Source organism: Aplysia californica, unplaced genomic scaffold (assembly GCF_000002075.1).
Source record: "Aplysia californica isolate F4 #8 unplaced genomic scaffold, AplCal3.0 scaffold00004, whole genome shotgun sequence".
Lineage (NCBI taxonomy): Eukaryota > Metazoa > Mollusca > Gastropoda > Aplysiida > Aplysiidae > Aplysia > Aplysia californica.
This window is the reverse complement of record NW_004797274.1, coordinates 3,361,930-3,384,953: the sequence shown is the minus strand read 5'-3', so window position 1 is coordinate 3,384,953 and position 23,024 is coordinate 3,361,930. Positions and strand designations below refer to the sequence as shown.

The 23,024-nt window shown below is 39.8% G+C and overlaps 1 protein-coding gene across 3 annotated transcripts in view; it reads left to right on the top strand.

Annotated features, from left to right (window-relative positions):
- LOC101857450 (sestrin-1) overlaps positions 1-18,747 on the top strand; it is a 35,826-nt gene extending 17,079 nt beyond the window's left edge. For all 3 annotated transcript variants that reach the window (XM_005089269.3, XM_013079999.2, XM_013080003.2), the window contains 9 exons: positions 3,712-3,741; positions 9,317-9,487; positions 10,213-10,395; positions 10,893-11,105; positions 11,782-11,923; positions 12,469-12,709; positions 15,762-15,867; positions 17,081-17,200; positions 17,872-18,747. In XM_005089269.3, coding sequence (XP_005089326.1) covers positions 3,712-3,741; positions 9,317-9,487; positions 10,213-10,395; positions 10,893-11,105; positions 11,782-11,923; positions 12,469-12,709; positions 15,762-15,867; positions 17,081-17,200; positions 17,872-17,958 — 1,293 coding nt within the window. In that variant the 3' untranslated portion in view covers positions 17,959-18,747. The remainder of the gene's footprint in view (positions 1-3,711; positions 3,742-9,316; positions 9,488-10,212; positions 10,396-10,892; positions 11,106-11,781; positions 11,924-12,468; positions 12,710-15,761; positions 15,868-17,080; positions 17,201-17,871) is intronic.
- The last annotated feature ends 4,277 nt before the right edge of the window (positions 18,748-23,024 follow it).

Sequence of the window (23,024 nt, the reverse complement as noted above, 5' to 3'; positions counted from 1 at the left end):
TGTGACACTTATACATTTGCTATCCCAGTGTCGATATACACAGCATAATGGCCTGTTGATGTGTCTGGAAATGTAGTCAAACAGTAACACTGGTGATGCTTTCTGGCGTGCAAGTGATGCACATGCAAGGACCATCTGAACAGATATTTAATGTAGATGCATGACTTACAAGCACTGGTTAGTGAATATTCTGTGCCGTTCATTTCCGGTACAGCAATCCCCTTTTAGATTTTGGAATGCTTTTTTCTGACTAAAATACAGTTAACAGTTGGAGAAGTTGTGGATCCATGCGGTGTGAAAGCACATCCAACATATTCTTTTGAAAGAATTTTAGTAAAAATCGTTATTAATACGACAATATTTTAATATGTGTCATGCATGATGTGGTGGAATCTGGTGTTCGTCAATTTTTGAGCATATGGACTTGCTGGTATCATCTTGAAGCATGTCCATTTGTGTTTCTTTTGAATAAAAAAAATTACCCCTCTCTCTTCAATATAAGTCGAGATATTTTGGATTGAAGGAGGTTGGAGTCACCTGGTTTCAGGGGTAAAATTAGCAAGGAAATGGCTGCCAAAGTTTGGTGAGTTTCAAAGCTGAAGAGTCTTGGAAACAGGAATTTTTTTTTCCCCCTTTAATCAACATTTTTCAGTAAAAATCCACACGTGGATATATGTTTTTTTTTAATGGACGTAAAAAGCATTGAGCCAAAAAAAAGAAATGAAAGTTTGATTAAGAATTGCCAAATGGGAAGAAAAATGCTGGGTTTTAAAATTTTTAAAATTTATTTAAACAAGCGTCAGGTTTCACCATGGTGCCTCACATGTATTTGTTAATGGCAGTTCAATGGGTTACTATGTTTTCTGACAGCCACATCATAGAAAACGCATGGGGGCTCTCGTGGCCTAGAGGTTAAGATGTTCGCCTCTCTTTCGAAGGTCCCAGGTTCGAATCCAAAACATTTTCTTCTCTAAAATTGTCTCCTTTCAGCTCCTTTCCTGCTCTCTAGTTCTGTCGTCTGCTTTCATCTCCACTTTCTGCCCCCACCCCCTCGCCTCCTTTGCCCCTTCCTCTGGGCTTTTGACTCTTTCTGCAACCTTTCTTCTGTTACTCCTTGGCTCCTTACTGCTGTCTTTCAGTCACACTCCTGATTTTCTGGTAGGAAAGATCTACACCTAGCCTTCTCGGACTAAGGGGAAACATCTCGGAGGTCCTGTGTGCAGTTTGTGCACGTAGTTAAAGATCCGTTGGTGGTCTAAAATCGAGAACAATAGGCTTCGGCCACAACCCGGGCAAAATTCAAAATTTCCTACCAACTGAAAATGTTTAATGTGTCCCTCGCGCTCATATGACCGTATGTAGTTGCAAGCGCCGTAAAACACCTGTGCTGGACAGCCCAATTTATGACAGATACCAGACTTCAAGTGTGATGCGATCGAGAAGAAGCCCCCCCCCCCCCAAAAAAAAAAGAAGAAGAAGAGAAGAAAACACATGGCTTTTATTTTCACACCGAATTTTCTCATAGCCCACTCGACCCTTTCTTTCTTTCTTTCTTTTTTTTATTAAATGCAGGGAATCTTGCTTATTAAAATGTTCTAGTGTAATCTCTTCTATGACTTATTAAATAATTTTATTTTTGGTCATGAGGAAACATAGACATTCTGAATCCCCCCTCTTTTTTTCCATTAAACCCCCCCATATTTCAAAAACTCGTGGAATGTTTTATGCATGTTCGCACAGCCTGCTTTATTATGTTATGACACAGCACTTTAAATTAAATGTCATGGCTCTGTGAACTGCAAAAGCACAGTAGGCTGCGTCAGCTGCATGTTGTTTTTTTTCTGAAGCTTTTCAAAGGGCTTTGTACACATGGAAGAGCTGTTCTAAAAATAGCGAGTAGTTGATGGACTCAGATAAAGTGACGCAAGAGAAAGATAAAGCAGCCAGTTTTACCTCATGGAATATCAGATTATGATTAAATTGATGATTTAAGACCCGTCCAAGACACGTGCCTAATTTGTAATAGACCACGGGCTTGACAGTAGCCACGTGAAAATATCAAAAGTGAACTTCAATGGACGTGGTGTATCGTGATAAGCAGAGCAATGTGTTGGTTGGTTATGGACTTATCCTCGGAAGCATCAGAACTTATGTTAAGTTTATATCGATCCGAATGCCCCTATTTACATACATGTAATTACTGGCCCAATCCAACACTCGAAAGTAGGTCATGATTGGATAGAGGCCGAAGGCAGGGGGTGGTGGTGAAAAGCGTACTATGGTCTACTTGTTTCTGAACCAGGGGTTGGCAAATTGTGCCATCCAGGTTTGTGAGATCTGTCGAATCATTTGGCAAATCTAAAAAATAAAAATAAAAGTACATTTTCGCAAAAAATGATCGTAATATAATTAGTCACTGTACAAGAGCCTAGACTAGTTTTCATGGGGAAATTTTAAGGAACATTTTTTCATTTTTCAAAAACATTTATGATTTATTATAGAAATACTGTTTATTTACATATATTGTATTTTCTTGAAGAATAAAAAAGGCAGCTAGTACACTAATACACTCACCATAAAAACTGATAGATTTTATATCTTAGAAAGGTATCAGAGTTTTGAAGTACCAGATGTACCAGTAGTAAAACTTCGGAATATGTCCATCACTCTCATTATTGAGTTAAGTCATTGATCATTCTGAGGAAAATTGTTATCAAAATATTTTAGATTGAACCTCATTCATAGACAAGCATTCATCAGATCGGTATCAGTAGCTTGTGATTTAAATGTGACTTTTTAAGTCGGTCTAGGCTAGGGATAGGCCCTATTTTGTGAAGTACTACATACTATTGAATTTGCTCCTAGTTCAACTGGGCCCAAGTTGAAGCAGTATGTCCTTCATGTTATTTGTGTCAGTAGAGGGGTAAAACTTTTTATTTTTTTTAAATGGGGAAAACGTGTTGTTTAAACAGGATATCCGTGGGTAGTTGGCGGGTGCTCTGGTGTGGTTGGCTTCTTCTTTCCTATCAAACATCTATCGTCCTTAGAAAATCTCCCCTTCTTTTTTATGTTTGTTACTCTCTTGTGACACCTAATCTTCTGGCGCTCATAAAACCTTATGCAGTTGCGAGTGCCGTAATACCTCTACTAAAACTAAAAACAGGACTTCCATTCTCAACAGCTGCTTCTCACAGTGAACACTTGAGCAACTTTGCCTGAAACTTATTGATCATGAAAGTGAATTTGTAACTCGAGATAACGGAAAATGGGATTTAATCACAAATTTTCTGACAAATGTTCCAGACTTCCATTTTGTTGTTGTTGGGGGTTTTTTTTGGGTTTTTTTTTGGGGGGGGGGGTGAGTCTAGTATATATATATATATATGTATATAATATATGTATATGTATATATATATATTAATATATATATATATGTATATATATATATTAATATATAATATATATATATACTTAAGTAGGTTCCGATCCTGATGCATGTTATTAATCTTAAATATTTTACTCCTAGACATTTCAATGGGAACTGTCAGAAAAATGCATGTATAAGGATTTCACGTTGTAGAGGAAAGTATCAATTTATTTCCTCATAAGCTGTACAACTACAATGCCACATTATTGAAAGAGAGAGAAACGAAAGAGGTGGAGGGAAATGACTAAAATGTAATAATTTTTTTTTCTCTGTTCCCCCCTCAGGTCGTTCCTGCTGACACAACAGTTGAGGATGTGAGTATATATATATATATAGTGCCATAATATCACATAGTGCCATAATATCATATAGTGCCATAATATCACATAGTGCCATAATATCACATAGTGAATGCTGTACTGTCTTTTCCTACTTGCCCGCTTTTAATTTCCCCTGTCCTCTTTGCCATTTCTGTCTTAAAGCTGCGTCTTTTCTTTGTGTGACTCTGGATAATGCGAGGTATGTTGAAGGCCCACAACATGTCACACAGGGCTACTGAGAGAACTGGAGCATAACATACATCACTACTTCACATTTTGAAATGGCATCACATACATAGATCCTAGTAGGACTGCAAAAAAAGTAACAATTGTAACAAAATAGCCTAGCCTTATACCGCCTACCTGACATAAAGCTGGCAGTATAGCGAGGTAGCCCCAATTGCCATCTTGGTGGTAGACTAGTGAAGGTTCGGGACAGACTGGCCAGTCTTGACTCCTACTAGACTCCTAGATCTGTCTTGCGTGATTGCCATGTGCAGGGGAAAAAATAGGAAGCAGCTAATTACGTACATACACTGCTCTAACTAAATTTTACATTTTCAAATTGAAAGGAACTGGGATCAAAAGCTAGGCTGTATGTGTCAAGGACTCTTTATTCTTCTTTTCCCCCAATTCTTGTCAGTCCTCGGGCCACCTTAGACTTGTAATGTAGACTTTGACTTTAGCGTGAGTCCTCACATTTTAGTCATTAGGCTTATACCAAGCGATGCATACTTGCCAAGATTGCGTGGGCCAAATCTGTAGTTGACACAAATTTTTTTCCAAAAATCTGTAGTTGACCTAAAAAATCTGTAGTAGGCTATATTACCACTTGCCGATACTTCATTGAGGACCCTTATCAATATTTAATTTTGACCCACATATACATGAGTGTGTTTGTGGCTTCAAACAGATGTAGAAAATGACAAAGAACAAAAAACAAAAATTAGCTTTGACAATGAAAAATTAAATTTGCATCCAGCTTAAATGAAAGAAGGGTAAATTCTAAGAACTGTGGTTTTGAAATTCTAAAAATCCATTCATAAATAAAAAGTTATTGGGATTTTTTGTTTCAAAATTTGGGAGGACTATCATAATAAGGAAAATATTGCCAAAAAGTGGGACGTTTCTTGTGTGTATTTTGAGGAAAAACTGTTCATAAGTCAGTAATGCGTTGAGGTATATGAATGAAACTTGGCATCTTCAGGTGATTTTTATTGCAGAATCTAGTTCTGCTATCACTTTTTCAAAGTCTATCTTTGGATTTTTAAGTTTAAGACTAAAATTAAATTTGCATGAAAACGTGTTGAATTGCGCGACATCGCTTGAACTGTGGCCGATCTCCCCACTACACCTTAGCAAAGCAGTATCGGGAAAACCCGCAAGGACGTTATTGGTAATCTGTTTGGTTTTAGCACTTTTAACATTGTATAACTGTAAACCCTCTGGTTTTAGTCAGTCGATCACATGCCGCCTAGCGATCACGCGCCTCTTGCATGCCGGCATTGCCGGCAACTCGCGTGTTGGGTCAGTGATCTAGTAGTTTCCAGCTCTAGTGTTTAATCAACGGATGGGTGGTAATTTTAAATTGGTACGTATAGTGTAGGCCTACTACACACAAAGGCCTGACATTTTACTGCAATAAAGAAGACATGTCGGTGGCTTATCTCTCAAAATCGGTGGATTGGCAGTTTGACCAAACAGTAAACCGATTTTATCTGTAGGGTTGGCAGGTATGGATTCCTATGAAGTTTCTCCTGTGCAGCTTTAAAATTTCATTTCAGTATTTAAAAAGGTATTGGCCAAAGCCTATTACTTCTAACATTTTCTTAATAGGTGCAAATTTGCTGGCGGTATAGCGGGACAAATTTACGTAAGGTTTATAAGGCATTAAGGGCCACACAACTCAGACAGTTGACGGATGGTGGTGAAAAGGCACAAATATTTTGTTTAATTCATAATGGTGTTCCTTTTCATATACATGTATTGGCAAAATCTGGCGGTATAACGATGGGGGTGGGGGGGGTAACTAAAACCCACAAAAGCTTTGAGTGTAGCTTACACCTACACTACCAATTGATTACAGTACATTTGAGTTTAAGTAAAGGGAAGCTTATCGACACAAAGGTCATATTGCGCAGGGAAGAAGCCATACATATGGACAGAATCAACAAAGGGAAGGAAAAGAAATAAGATCTACCACATGCACCCTCCAACCACTCGCAGTACACGACATGCTGAGAATATTGAGGTAGCAGTACTTCGTTTTATGTTTTCATAAGTGTTTTACGACACTAGCAACACAATAAGGTCATATAAGTGCCGAAGATTAAAGGTGTTACAAGAGAGTAACAAACACAAAAAAAGAGGAGGGGAGATAAAGACGATAGACGTTTGATAGGAAAGAAGAAGCAAACCAGGCTAGAGTGTCCGCCAACCACCCATATAGCAGTACTTCACTGACATGTGCATTTACTAAGATAGCAGGAGCTTACATCACATGCTGAGATAGCTAGAAGAACATCACATACAGAGATAGCAGAATAGCTCATACAAAGATAGCTGTACATCACATACAGAGATAGCTATATATATATTATTTATATGTATATATTTGTATTATATATATATATATATACATATATATATATATGTATATATTTGTATATATATATATATATACATATATATATATATATATATATATATATATATATATATATATATATATATATATATATATCATACAGAGATACGTCACATACAGAGATAGCAGAATATCACATACAGATTACAGAGGTAGCAGAATATCACATACAGAGATAGAAAAACGTCACATACAGAGATAGCAGAACATCACATACAGAGATAGCAGAATATCTCGTACCAAAATAACAGTACATCACTTACGAAGATAGCAGAATATCTCATGCAAAGATAGAATATCTCATACGAAGATAGTAGTACATGAACATCTCATACAAAGATAGCAGTTGGCCTACTGTATACATTCTCAGGTGATGATGGAAAAATAACATTGCATCATTTTCAGAAAATAACTCATGTATGCAAAGATAGCAGTACATTATGTTCATGTCGTACGCTAATAAAGATATACGTGTCTTATATAATATTAATACATCTTCGCGTCTTTGTGTGCTTGTATGAACAATTATTTTTCACTGGCCAAGTGTTCAGTAGAGCTGAGGGTGGTTGGCGTGTACTCTGGTGTGGTTTGCACCTTCTTTCTTTCCTATCCAACATTCTATCGTCTTTATCCCTTTCCTTTCTTTTCTTTGAATAATACTTCACCATAAATGGCGTATAAATTTGTGTTACAAGTGCCATAAAAAGTCTAACTAAAACTAAAACGGCAGCGTTGGTTGTTAAGTTAGATTGTGCGGGCTAAAGTATATAAGCCAGGTCGCTAGGCTAAGTAAACGTAAAGCAGACAATTGTGTGTGTGTGTGTGTGAATTTTTTATGACTGTGCATATTGATTGGAATGGTGAGCATGAAGCGCGCGCGTGTTTCGCTGTTTGTGACAGGCTGTAACTCGGGAGCTGACGCAATGCTTGAACATCGCTTGTGGTTAGTGCCGGGTGCTGGCGCGCGATAAGGGCCGTAGTCTTCTTATTTTCCTTTTCTACAAGAAAAAACTTTCTGGCGTGAGAGGCATAAACTTTCTGGAGGCACACGCACAAACACCACCGCCACGCCGCGTGCGCGAAGGTGAAACTTTAAACCAGACGGTGCGTTGCGAGCACACGGACATAAAATATACGCACACTCTCACGCCTGGGTGCCTACGTCTGAGTCTTGATTCTGATGCAAGCGCAAGGCAACTGGCGTTGTAGACTGGACTGCCCCACTGGTATATAAGGACGTTCCTTAAATTTGAGTCGTCCCCTCTTCTACTGTCGTCTGCTAAGAAAACTACCGTATCAACATCCGTATTCGCGTGTATTCACATCCTGTTTTCTCCATGAAGATGAGGAGCAATCTGTTTATTACCAGTGCAGTTGTGGTTGTTTGTGAGTTTGAGAAATTCGCAACCTTTATACGTGAAAGTGAACTTTTTCTAGAACTGTTATCATCACCGCCCCCGCCGAGTGGCCGACTAAAACAATAGCAGTAAGCTACTACCATGGCTAACTGAAGCCCAATATGTCAGTATGACTGGAACGTCCCGGCAGGGCCATCATCAAGGAGCCCAACCGTCATGACAAGAGATCTTGGCATATATTCAGTGTATTTCTAATTTTCATCGTAGCCTTTGCTTCTATTATAACCAGCCCCTGCTGACTGTAAATATTGTAATCTATCCAAGCCAATACTTGGTAATATTAGATCTAGATCTAGTTTATTATTATTGTCATTTTTGTGCATTTGCTGAATTTGGTGGACTGTATCTAAAACGTCATTGAACATTTTCACGAACAATCTTGGTTTATCATATAAGTCCCTTCTAAGTGTTTATATTTTAAGAAACTCTGTATAGTAGTAACGGCTTTTACAAACAGAGGAACGGATACAGAAACTGCGTGGAAAATTGTTTCAGTCTAAGAAGTGTGTATACTTGTGTTAAGTGTGAATTCCTTAATCTCTGGGCTGACTCCAAAGTTTTGAAAGCTCAAGTGTGCTGTTATCAAGAGTTGGAGCTTGTTGTAGTGATAGTTCTGTCCCGTCTTTCTGCTGTCCATACAGTAGCAAGCTCTCAAATACAATATGGGTTACTACTGCTTCAGCCCAACCAAGATGAGAACTGTGCCGTTCTTTACCGAGGTAAGTAAATAGGAGCTAGAAGTGGAGGATTATAATGCAGAATGAACCTTTGTTTGTAGGAGGGTGGGGGAGATTGTCTCTCTCTATCTCTACCTCTCACTAGGGACACGAGCTATAGGCCTACTTTCTCTGTTCTATAATAATATTATAATCTCACATCTCCACTATAAATAATGGAGTAAAAGGTGAAATAATTATAAGACAAGTGTAAAAGCGAGAGAGCTAAATAGTCCAGCCTGTGATTAGTCGCAATGGCCATTTCTTGTGATAAGAAAGGAAGGGGGTGGGTTGTTGTGGTGGCCAGCTCTGGGGTCAGGAGAGTGGCCTGCAGTGTGGCGTCTTCTTGTGGTCAGCTGCGATGCTGGAAGAGAGATAGAGTAAATGGTGAAAGGGTTAGCTGGGGCAAATACGTGCCAGGACTGTCTCTGAGGAGAAAGGTGAACAGTGATGAGCGGCTGCGCTTTATGATAACCCACTGATGGCTGACAGCTGGGGTCAGAAGGGTCGGGCAGGGGGGTAGTGGGTTAGGTGCTTGCACTAGGTCATAATGTTCTGACCAAAGCTGATGGTTTGTGTCTGTCCACAGAACCAGAGTGGTTATCTCTGTCTACTGTTGGCAGATCAAGGTTAACATGTCAGCTTGTCCGCAGAACTCTTGAGTGTTTAATGGATGTGTGTATGTCTGTCTGCTTGTCCCAGAACTGTTGTGTTCATGCCTTTTTGATTTTGTGTGCGTCCTTGGAACCAGAGTTTTCACGTGCGCGTCTTTTTGTGTGTGTCCTCAGAACCAGAGTGTGTTCATGGAGGCATTCCTACAGAACAACCGTCTGGAGCACATCAGCCAGGTGATGGGCTACCACCCTGACTATTTGCGCAACTTCCTCACCACACAGAACTTCCTGCTCCGAGAGGATGGCCCGCTGCCCTATGAGTACCGACACTACATTGCCATCATGGTGAGTATACACAGACACGCATAGAAATACATTCACACTGGGTATCAGCAATAGACCACTGTCATGGTGGGCACACACACGAGTACTGGCACTATATTGCTAGCGGGATGAGAATACTTGCACACACACACACAAGTATAAGCACAACATTACAGTGAGTACATTCGGAGACATATATGCATACACATGAGATACCTCATTGCATTTTCATCTTGGTGAGTACTTGGGCACACACACTCATGAGTTCTAGCACTATGTCATTATCATGGCAAGCTCACTTGCTTAGAGATGTTTACATATATACATGGGCATGTAGAGACTCGCACGGATACTGGCACTTTGTCACTATCGTAATGAGCACAGCCATACAGACTCATGCACATGCACTCGCAAACACACACCGACACATGCACATTTAAAAATCTGAATATTGACCCGAGCCCAGTTGTGCAGTGAACTGTTGTGAATGCAACCAAATTGTGTTTCGCACACTCGTATGACCGTATGCAGTTGTGAGCGCAGTAAAAACTCTTTCAGGACAAAACAAAACAAACAAACACACGCACATGAAATGAGTACTGGCACTACATTTCTATCATGGACAGCAGATAAGATGTATTTTTTCCGTACCAATAACTAGAAATCTGAAAATATAATAATGTTTAGACCATGATGATAAGAAAGATCTCAGCCCTTCCCTTTTGTGTGTGTGTGTGTGTGTGCAGGCGGCAGCACGGCATCATTGTACCTATCTGGTCAAGCTCCATGAACAAGACTTCCTGCTGCACAACGGAGATCCTCAGTGGCTGAAAGGCATCGCGCATGCTCCACGCAAGCTGCAGGACCTTTATGAGGTCAACAAGATCCTGGCACACCAGCCCTGGCTAATCACCAAACAGCACATACATGTAAGTGGGGTTTTGTTGTTATCACCACACAGCAATGCATACATGGATGAGGGTGGGGGCATTGTCACTTGCACGCATAGATAAGAGAAAATTTTAAAAAGATGTTCATTTTTACTACACAGCAATTGAAAGAAAAAAAGGGGGAAGGGTGTTGATATTGTTTTTGCATAAAACCTGGTTGTACTTATACCTGTAGTCAGATCATAGGCCTTCGATCATTTTTCAGTGGTGGTATTATTAGGCGGGTTCAGGTTTCAAGCATAGACAGAAGCTTTTCCTTCTTTTCGCTGGCTCTCCGTCCTCCGCCCTTCACAGCTAGCTTGCATTCACCCAGTATATTACCTTAACCTTTGGCAAGTCAATTACGAATACTTGACTCACTCCAAATGGCTTTTTAAAAAATCTGCAAGCATTAGTTACTGAAGTGTAGATGTATCCCCCTTGAAGGCTCCACTGTCTTGTTCTGACTAGAAAATACTGTTGATTTTCTCCTCAAGAATCTGCTGAAGAGCCCTGAGCCGTGGTCTCTGTCAGAGCTGATGCAAGCCATCATCCTGCTGACCCACTTCCACTCGCTGTGCTCGTTCGTCTATGGCTGCGGCATCAACCCTGAGCTGGACATGCAGGGCTTCTCCCTCACTCAGCCGGCCAGCCCTGCCACAGACTCGGACTCCAGCGAGGCCAACAGCGACACTGGGGACACCATAAATGTGAGTACATGCAACTGACACATCGACTGCTTAGTCTGAGACTCCGCTATGCGCCATTTTGAAAAAGTGACGTGTGATGGAGTCTAACACTTTGCAGGTCAGATGCACATGCACAAGGACATACAAATACACATACTCATATGTGCAGGGGAACACATATGTACACAAGCTTATATTCACAGGTACACATAGTGCGACATACGACATACACTGATCCACACACACACACACACACACACACACACACACACACACACACACACACACACACACACACACACACACACATACATAGGAACCAGCACACACATATGTACTGGTGTCTTTGGTGTAAAAATTTTGCTGTTCAATGTTGCAAGTAGAGGATGTGAGTTCGATTCCCATTTAGAGAGGGTTTTTTTTCTTCTAATCAAGTATATCTGATTAGCCCTAACAGATAAGGTTGAAGCAGCTACCTCTCATCCTTATCACTCCTTCTTGTCTTTGTGTGTTACTCTGTAGTACACATCTAATCTTCGATGCTTATGTGTTTGAAGTGCCTTAAAACTTGCTTAAACTGAAAAAACCTGGATAATCTAAAGTAATGATGATGGGCATGTAAAACATTTTTCAATACTCCCTTGCACTAACCCACAGAGGGTGATTAATTTTTCCCATGTTTCTTTGTCTGTGTCAGGTGTGTGGGGATGAGGAGAGTGTGGGCCTGGAGGCACTGCTGGCCCGGATGAGACAGCTAGATGCCATTTCCAGCGCCAACACCACCAGCCCTGAGGAGCTGCTCAAACGCTTCCACTCGGTTGAACATCAGAATGCTGAGAGTAAGGACTTTGTACTTCCCTCTTTTCTCTCTTTCTCTCACTGTCACTCTCTCACTCTCTTTCTTTCTCTATCTCTTTCTCCCTCCTCTACTAGATCTACCTCTAGATCTTATCTAGATCTACCTTGATCTCTAGTTGGTTAGTTCTGAAGCCAAATCTCATATAGAATCTAGATCTAGTTCCAGATGTGAATCTTAATGTAACAGTATTCAAATAGAATCTAGATTCTAGATCTAGATCTAGATCATCTAGATCTAGATTTAGATCTATAATCTAGATTATATTTCATAAGAAACGAAGTGGCTAGCTCCCCCAAATTTACAAAGGTATAAATGTGGGTCCATTTTTATTGATTGTAACCAGTTCAATGGGACCAAATCTAGGTATAGTGCTATAAATCAGATGTCTTAACCAATAATCCTTCTTTCTCTCTATCAATGCTAGGAGACCAAAACAAGAGCTTATGTGTTGTAAAACAGTATTTTTTGTATGTCTGCTGTACAGTGTTTTAAAACAGTTCCAATAATGACCTCCTCTTTCTACAGTTACAGTTCCATCCGGCAAGAACAACTCCCCTCGTGCGGAAATCCTGCGCTTTGTGCAAGACCCAGAGTTTTCCTACATCGACTTTGCCTCGCGGGACTCTGTCAGCGAAGTGGCCACTTTCCGGGCGTGTGACTACTCCTGGGATGACCATGGCTTCTCGCTGGCCAACCGGCTCTACCTGGATGTGGGAACGCTTCTGGATGACAAGTACAATCTGGCTGCCAACCTCACTTACTACACGTAGGTTGCGCACTCATGCTCACACGTCCACTCTAATGCACACAGGCACACATGCTCACTCACAAAATATGTGCACCTATGTTTGCACACACTTAGGTAGATAAGTACCCATGTTTTTTATGCGAGTTAATGATTTTGTACTGTTTGGGGTGTGTCGTTTGTGTCCAGCAGACACCAGGTGTATTGATAGTAGTCATGAAATCTGTGTTGTAATGCTTTGGCTCTTAACCATTTCACACGGAAGACATAATATTTGATCGTTGTGTGAGGAAGCTATTTTCTTGAGTACGGTAGAAATTGTCTGAGGCAGGCACCTATTGTCTAAAGAGAAAAGCAGTTGTCTTAGAGAAGTGGACATGTTGGTCAGTTCCATTAAACTGCAAGGGGGGGAAGTGGTCATTTGTACAAGCGATTGTCTTGGACTAGTGGCTTTTCAAGCAGATATGACTGTATATATGAGCTTTTGCCAAAAGGTGGGGGTGTTTGCTTAAGGACTTTTTAAATCAACCACTACTCATGGTAAAATATGTTTTTTTCTTAAAACTTTATGTATATGGCAAGGAAATAAGTTGGTCAAGCTGCATGAGCAAGTAGATTGATGTGTGCATCTTATATCTCTACATAGAAAGATAATAGTACTAAAAATAGGGCATTTTTTACTCATCCTGGGTGCACACGTAATTGTATGTTCAATACAGAATATTGTTAATCTTAAACTATCAAACAGAAGTGCATTCAAACATTGAAAATAGTTTGTATACACCATCATAACAGCGTGTGTCCATTAAAAGGGTTTTATTTTTTTATATTAATGATGTTATTGCTGAGTAAAATTTATAAGTTCGTTCATAACTCGTGTCATAATTACATCATCAGACTTTCCAAGGTCTAGAAAACCCAAATCGTTAAACATTTCATCCCGGGGAATGACCGGTATTAAACATTGGTTTGACATTGATCCATCAGAAGGGTAATTTTCCGCTCCATCGCATGGTTTTGCTTAAATATGACTTTAATTGAGATAATCCAGGTTTGTCATAATGATGTTATGAACAAACACTTTATGATATTTCTGCAAAATATTATGTGAGGGACTTCCCACTGTTTCACAACATCCTTTTACATGGTAGAATGAACATGGAAGAGTATCGTGCTGATGACTCAAAAGAGAAGCGAAGAAGAGGCAAAAATATGCTTGTCATAATGGATTGTCATCGTGTTATGAACGTGACAGTGTGTCATAATGGTTATGAACGAAACCTTATTCCATGTAATTTACAGTTGTTTTGGGATGTATTTTTAATTTTAACCCAACTTGAGGATGTATTAGACCTTGCTTACATTCTGATGTTTTGATTTTTATCATAAGTGTATGGGTCTGGATTTTAATTAGTATTTTACTTTTGTAGTAATGGTTATGAACGAACTACAATATTGTACTCTGAGGGCTTTCCAGAGTTGATAAACATTAAAAACATGTACACAGATACATATTATGAGGAAACTTTCATTTAATATAAAATTTTAAAGTAAATGACAGGTCAAAATATTAATTTTTAGGTCAAAACTGAAGTTTGTCATAATAGTTATGAACGAACAATTAAAGGTATTCTAAGGGTTTTTCAGTGATTAAACTTTGAATTCTTCCCACATATAACCTTATTTTGAGGAGAGTCTCATAAATTAAAACAATTTAATGTGAATGACAGAACAATAAGTTAATTTTTTGGGCCCAAAGTAAAATTTGTCATAATAGTTATGAACGAAACAGTGTGTCATAACGGTTATGAACGAAACATTATTCCATGTAATTTACAGTTGTTTTGGGATGTATTTTTAATTTTAACCCAACTAAAGGACAGAATAGACCTTACATACATTCTGATATTTTGATTTTTATCATAAGTGTATGGGTGTGGATTTTAATTAGTATTATACTTTTGTAGTAATGGTTATGAACGAACTATTTATAGTCCACTTTATATATTTTGAGGGTTTTTCAGTGTTAACAAACTTTAAAAACATGTACAGAGATACGTATTATGAGGAGAGTTTCATTTAATAAAAGTTTAAAAAAATGAATGACAGCTCAAAATGAGTAAATTTTTAGGTCAAAATTGAAGTTTGTCATAATTGTTATGAACGAACCATTTTAAAGGTATTCTAAGGGTTTTTCAGGAAATAAACTTTGAATTCTCCCTACATAGAGGAATCTATCATATTTTAAAGAAAGCCTCATAAATGAAAACCGTTTTATGTGAAATAAATATAAGTAAATTTTAGGGGCCAAAAAGTAAAATTTGTCATAATAGTTATGAACGAAACAGTGTGTCATAATGGTTATGAACGAACTTTAAATTTATGCATAATATGCCCTAAGACCAGTTTGCGTTTAAAAATAGCTGTTCAATGGTCTTCCAATTTATCACTTGACTATAATTAGACCACAGTGTTATTTTAGACAATTCTAGTCGATGAAACTTGATATAATCGATAGTATTTTGGTCACTTATTGTTCGTTCATAACTATTATGACACAAAAAAGTAATTTTATCAAAAATTAATAAAGATTTTTATAAATTGTCAATTCTATGTATTTTTGGAAGTTATTTGCTATGTCTCAAAATATAACATCAGCCTAGCTGAAGAAAGGAACTTTGAGTATTCATAAATTTGTGTCATTGTTATGAACGAACTTTTTGCTATTTCCGTCATTCAAGTCAGAATTACACCAAGACCATTGCATATACAGCTTTGGCAGTTACTGAGCCTGAAAGAGCAATCATTAGGCTATATAATATGGGTGATTAAAGAATTATTACATAAAGTTGATTTTGGACCTCATTTGTCACACCCTGGTATCCCACCTTTTGGCAAATGCTCATATATCTGCCTGTCCCCTTGGATACTGTGTTCCATTAAGCTCTTACATGTAGTGTCAAAGCTTCCCACCACCTTCTAATTGATGTAAATTATGTTGGATGTGGGGGTGTAAAAAGATTTACAATACATCATTTTTCTTGACAGTGTTTTTTTTTTTTTTCTTTCCCAGTATGGGAGACAATCGTGAAGTGGACACATCCTCATTCCGACGGGCCATCTGGAACTACATCCACTGTATGTACGGCATACGGCATGACGACTATGACTACTCTGAGGTGAGATGCGGGCCGGTGTGCGACTTGAAAAGTTCATTAGAAAATTGAACAAGCCGCTTGCTGCACTTTGCGTTTGGTGCGATAAAGAAATCGCGGCCCGCGGCATTCCTGTACAACTGCGGTCCCGTTTGTTTACATGACGGCTATTGTGGCTGTTGAAGTAAATCTAGATCTAGATAATCTATCTTCTACATATAATCTAGATTTACACATATTTAGATATCTAGATTTTAGATTAGATAGCCTGGGCTATAATTTTAATTCAGGTTAGATCTACATACTACAGAGGGACTAGATCTAGACTAGATCTAGATCTACTGAGTTAAGTGCAAACGGGACCGCAATTGTACAGGAGTGCTCAGTACAGCGGCAAAGATGTTGCCTCCTTGATCTAATACTGCGCCCGCTGTACATCGATGTACAAGTTTAAAGTGAAAGTAATCTTTTTATAAGACACCAGCTTGCAACAAACACTGGATTTTTAGTCACCAAGTCCAAATTGTGTCAAATTGACTCAAATGCTTGTTATTGTTAGTCTACTTAGTGCCTTTGTTGGGTGGGTTTTTTTTCAAATACATTTTAATTCAGTAGCCTATGGTTAACAAATATGACAGTTTTCCCTTCTAACACCATAGGCTAGATTTTCCAGTATATTGCCTCTGGATCTCACTGGTTTTACTCCGGCCTTCGGAGAGCGCGCGTCCGCCTTCGCATGAATTTCCTCCTTTTTTGAAATTCCTGAGTGGCAGCTATGTTTAGTCAATCCTGCTTTTCCCTGCACTAAATATTCATTATTGTGTTAATATGTTTCTCTTTATTTGATCCCAAACTATAACATCTATCCCATAATATATTCTCACAAATGACACATCCTCCCTTTGCTTGGACAGTCTGTTGGATCTGTTGGAAAAATGTTTATGTGTACGGTGTATGCTGTACATCAGTGTCACTGTGTGTGAAACAAGAATGACTTTTAGTACCCTTTTTACGATTCTGTGTGTTTGAGGGAAAGAGACAGAGGGTGAGACGGTAAATAACTGTCAGTGTTCTCATCCTCTCTTAATGTGTTTCTGTGTGTGTATTTAATTGTAAGACAGTGAATGACTGTTAGTACCCTCGATGTGTTTTGTGTGTGTTTGTGAGAGAGAGAGAGAATCAAATAAATGACTTCCGTTCTGTATGTAATAAAGTTTTGTGTTTTTTGTGTGTACAGGTGAACCAGCTGTTGGAGAGAAACCTGAAGGGGTACATCAAAACCTTGACCTGCTACCCTGAACGACTGACCAAGAAGGACTACGATGGGGTCATGAGAGAGTTTAAACACTCCGAGAAGGTGAGGCAGAAACAAAAGGTGGTGGGAGGGTGGTATAGTATAAGCCGGCCATTTGGAAAACCAAAACTTACAGTAGGAGGGAAGAAACTCAAAACTTTTAATTCTTTCTCGAGTAAGAGTATTTTTTTCTAAAGTGTTGTGTCAGACCTGAGAGCATTTGTTTGCATTGTTAATGGCAACGAAAAAAATCATCACACTTGTTGCTGTTCTCTTTCTAACAATATTCGATCAGAGGAGTGAACAAGGATCTCTTCATGGACTGGCTCCTGTCATCCCCCAACAGGAATAAAAGATGTAGTGGTGGTGATTTCTACTCAACAATCTCGTACCCTTTTAAAAACCCCTTCCCGCAGGTCTGCTATCTGAAATATTCCGTCTGTCAACTGAAATACCTTGCCCATGTCAAATAAGTTGCAGATGGGTTTCTGTGAGGTGAAATGTCTCTCCTGTCTCTTGGCCTCAACCTGTCTTTGACATGAAATGTCGCCAGCTCCTTTAAAGTGACTTGTCTTCCCTGTCTGTCCGTGTTCTTCTTCCCTCGCCTCAAAATGCCCCCTGTTCCTTGCGAAATAAATTGACCCCAACCCCACATGTCTCTGACTGTTATAATTATGATGTCCACAGTACTGGAAAAGTTGGAAAAGTAACATTTCCTCCCTGTTTACTCCTAGGTGCACGTGAACCTGATGCTGATGGAGGCGCGGCAACAGGCAGAGCTGCTCTACGCCCTACGGGCCCTCAACCGCTACATGACCTAGTCACATGACCCAGCCTCACCGCGCCCGGGCTCACCCAGTGACCCGGACAAGTTCCCGTCCCTTCCACTGTTGGATATTACCTCCCCTGGTCCGGTCCCACGTCTTGGGGAGCTGTACAGACCTTGCTTGAAAATCTTTGTGTGTGTTGGGTGCCTGTGTGTATGTGTGTGTGTATCATATGTACAGAGACAAGGTGTATGCATTGGTGTGTATGTATGCTGTGGTTGTTGAGGTGATTAGCCTCAACTGAGATGGTTGTGAGCTCAGGGACATTTGACCTCTCTGTGTTATGGGTGTATGTCTGCTGTACATCAGTGTGTGTGTGTGTGTGCAGTACATCACATCACTGTGTGTGTGTGTGTTTGCGTGCTGTTTATCACTGTGTGGTAGTCCTTGTAAGGGGGCGGTCAGCGCTAGGGATGACCATATGTTCCCCTCATGTCCTGCGCCATTCACCGCCCCCCTGATTGTCCCTCCTGTTTCCCTGCTTTACCTCATACCAGTTGTGTCCAGGCTCATGCTACTGACACGCACACTAGTGTTTTGTGTCCCGTTTGACCGCTGGTCACGACAGTGGTCTGAGCATGACTGGCAGCGGTTTTGATTAATCATGGGCATTTTTTCATTGTGCAATTGTATGTCTGTTCACCGTTTTGGAGTGTTAGGTTTTCTTGCTTTATTCATTGTGTCATGTACCACATTATGTCATACGCCACTTTTATTATGGCCATGCGCCACTTTTTTAATCATGTCAAGGGCCACTTTAGTCATCTTGTCATTCGATATTCTAATCATCTCGTCATGCGTCACTTTATTCATTGTTTCATGTACCACTTTATTCATTATGCCACTCTCCACATTATTCATCTCGTCATGAGCTACTTTATGCATCTTCTCATGCATCTTCTCATGCATCATGGAAGGAGGAGGGGTGGATCTGGGCTCTATGAGGGGAGGGGGGTGGGGGGGCTCTGTGGGGTCTCAGCTCTGCTCTCCAGTCGCTTCAGCCAAACGTCTTTCAACATAGACCCATTGCTCTGGTGCTCAGGTGACCCCTGCCTCAGACTGCGTGCGAGTGTGTGTGTGTGTGTGTTGAGTGTGTAGGTGAAAGAGAGAGTAAAGTGAGTATGTCAATGTGTGGACTTCCTAATCTGTGACTGCAAAGGACAAGGGGAAGTTCTATGGGTTGGTGTAACTCATGCTGTGAGGGATAGATGGTCAGCTATGTCAGTGTTGTGAGTATGTGTGTGTGTACGTGCATGGGTGCCTGGTGATATACCTGTGGTCTTAGACACCCAACCCCCCCTTCCACCTCCCCACGATGTGCTTAGCTTGTGGGCTTCTGTATGTATGTCTGTCTGAGTGAATGCATTATATTGTGGTATGTGTATGTGAGTTGATTTGCGCCTCTGTGATCTCCCAGTGGACTTTGCCAATCCGTCACTGAAAGAATTAAAATGGCTGAACAATGTATAGAGAGACGTTTTCTATCTGTATATACAAGTATTGCATGCAGATTGTACACATATCATCGTGCGCCTGTGTTTTTGTGCCTGTGTGTGGGTAGTGTGCCTGAACTCTGTCCTGAATGTCCTCAAGCCTGTATTGCCACCACAAACAAAATGTGAGGGGCTTTGTTGAGAGTAGCTAGCTATCAAAGGTGCAAAATGATATCATTAAGTTGAGATAAGAAACAAGCTGAGATCAGAAAAGTGGAAATTCCACTGAATTTTCTAGTGAACCTTTACTAGTGCTTCAAGATTTTTTTTTTTACCCCTTCGGGGGAAACTAGTCTGTATGACTGTGGTAGTTGCAGAAGTAGACTCCAGGGGTGCTCATCTTTAGTCTACCTCTTTTTATTACCTAGTCATATAACATTTTTAAAGCCATTTTCTCAAAACTTATCCTTTGTGCTCTCATGCCTTTTAAAATGGTCTTAATCTTTTTACTTTTTCATAATAGGCATACAAAAAGCTTAAGAATGGTGCTTTTCTCACTTGCTCAATTGTCAGTTTTAGATAGTATTCACCTGATGACAGTTTTTCTCAGAGCCCCTCACAAATGCTCGCAGTATTAACTTGCTTTCCCATTCAAAGCAAACAGAAAAATTCCATAATGTCCTCGTCTGTTGATGCTTTGTGCCATCTGGCGGGGAGGCTGATAGGTGTCCGGTCATAGAGTGGAGATTGACCAGGGTGCTGATGATTTGACAGATGAGTTGCCCAGGAGGAGAGTGATTTCCATTGTGACATGTGTGCTTGATCTACCATGTCACGCTATGATGACCGTTTTTACTTGCATTTTCACATTTTCCTACATTTGTGACAAATGTCGCTTGAAGAAATGACACTTCAAAAAAAAAAAAGATAAAATAAAATGTATTTTAAAAAATATATAATCTTTCTGTGATTGTTACTGAATACTCTTGTACAATGTGTTTGTTGACTTACTCTTTCTTCTTCTCTGTTAAAATAAGTTTCTTCCTGTCTTCTCATTATTTTTAGATTTTAAATTTCTTTCTCTCTTCTGGCATCTGTGGTGTAAGGGATAGAGGCTCTTTGCAGTTGCCGTAGAAGCATACATGTAAAGACTGGGATGGGGATTCTCCGAAAATTTTTTACCTCCCAAAAAAATTGCCCACGATAAATGCTGAAAAAAAAAAATTGACGAAAGTGTTACATACTACCATTTCTCCTCCTACTTGAACATGAGAACATGAACATGCAGGGAAAATAATTAGGTTACTGCTAGACCATCAAACATTGATTTGACCGGAAGAAGCATTCCTTGTAATGTAAGTATTTAGATGAATTTAGGCTTCTGTATTTTTTAATTTTATCAATTATGTTTGCTTCCTAGTGAAATAACACCTTATTTTAATTTTTTTTTTAAATTCAAAACACTCTCAGAGAATACTTTAACTTTAAACGTAAATTTCTTCCCGGCTTCAGCCTGCTGCTGTCGCAGAATTCCGAAAATTTTTTGGGGGTTAGTCCCCATCCCTGTATAGAGTTTCCTGCAAGTTGGGAAGCTTTTTATTTCAATCTATTTTTTGATGTAACACTCTTCTTGATCTTGTGTTTCTCCCTTGCTCCCTCTCTCTATCTGGGTCTTGTTCTTTCTCTCTCCCTCTCTTTGCTCTCAACTGTTCAAGAGAGCCACCCTCGTCGTAGTGTAAGTATAAGGGAACTGCTGCTTTTTCTTTCCTCATCCTATCGTCCTTTTTTTTCTCTACTACTTTTGTATGTTTGTCACTCTCTTGTGACTGTGAGCTGCTAATTCCGGGGTGCCTTGATAGTCGAAGCAGACTTCGTGCTGTTGAGGCAAGAGGGGTGAGCAGAGTAAGCCTGATTCCCCGTTTGGACTTTTCTGTCCGTTGAGTGGTTGACATCCTCCCCTTGACGCTCAAATAACCTTATGCAGCGCGAGCGCCGTAAAATCTTACTAAAAACTATAAACTTCGTTGTCGAGGTGAAATGTGGGCGTCTTGGACAAGACAGATGAAAATGAAACATTAAAAACAAACCCTGACCTTTGGTTCCAGTCCCAACTGGAAAGGGGAGTACTATTACTATTGTTTAGTATGTGGAGCTGGGTGGGTTTTTTTGGGGGGTTGGGCGGAAAAGGGAGGGGGGGGGGGGGGTTGTTGCTGGTTTTGTGCAACAGATGATCTAAAATAAAGCGAAATTCACCAGACTCCAGAGGAGGAAGACCGAGTGCCACTGTAAAACAAACAAATGGGTCGCCACCACTCAGCGAACGAGCGACACTTTTACTTTAAATTACATGTAGATCTACATACTGTGTAAACTGTAAACAGAATGATTGCTCATTGCTCATTTCACCTATGATTTGTCGTGAGTGGTGAGAGTTGCGGGCTGGGCCTACACATAAAGGTTATTATTATGACATGACGGATCATAGGCCTCCCTCTCAAACAGCTGGAAACTTGTTTGAATCGACCGGCAGGGGGGAAGCGTCTACATGATAATCAATTTAATAATCACGGTTTCCCACCCGCAATTTGGAAATATCGTCTCCCAAATACACACGTAGTCACGTAGGTCTTATATAAATTTGAATAGATCTGGTTCAAACTTGTGCCATGTGCACAGCACACAAATCTGTTTCATTGCTGCATAATAATTATTAATAAATGCACTGTTCGCCCCTTTCGGCTCCGGGCTTGTGGTGGGCAAAATCCGGATAACCGGATACTTCTCAGTGAAACAGTATCCGAATTCAGACTCTTAAACTCTCTTTCTTGACCCGTTTGCCGAAGTGGGTGCACCCATATTTTAAAGTGGTTCTTCTAACCCATTTGCCGAAGTGGTTCATGACTCATTTAATCGCAGAAGAGGTGCACTAACACTATCCGGATTTTGCTAAAACGACTCATTGCCCAGCCCTACTCCGGGCCACTCTCATAAGCAGTCACAAGCACTGATTTTGTAGGCGTAAGTATATATATAACTAAGTAAGAATGAACTGGTTGAGCCTAGATCGAGATCTACTCCTAATAATCTCGTTCCTGCCGTGCTTTGTTGCTTTTTTCTTTCGACTTTAATTTCAAAAACTCCGTTAAAACCTCTGCCCTCTACTCCTATAATAATCTAGTGATTACATGAATAAATAGGAATCCACTCCTGACCACGAAGGGTGAAGAGCAAGACAAAGACAGCCCAATTTGAAAACCGGTTGAAAATATAATTAATTTGTAGTATTATTATCTCTGCTTCTTTATTTTCTGTTTGTATATGACTCATTCTCAAAAGGTGGGACAGCCAGAGTATGCATTGCAAACTTTGAGCTTTTTAGACTCTTTCTTATCATATTTGTGTGTTTTTTTTGTTTTAATGGCAAGCTCATATCTTGAATTTATAGTATACATAAAATTGACTGGAACAATATTTTCGATTTTTGAGGGTTTTTGTTCAAAATCTAAAATAAGCCTTTTCCTGCTTCAAATTTTGTTGCACAATCACTGCCCAACTTTTGACGGCTTAAAAGAATATATATGGCTCGAGCAATATCATTTGTTTTTGTTGTATACTCAATGGTAGATC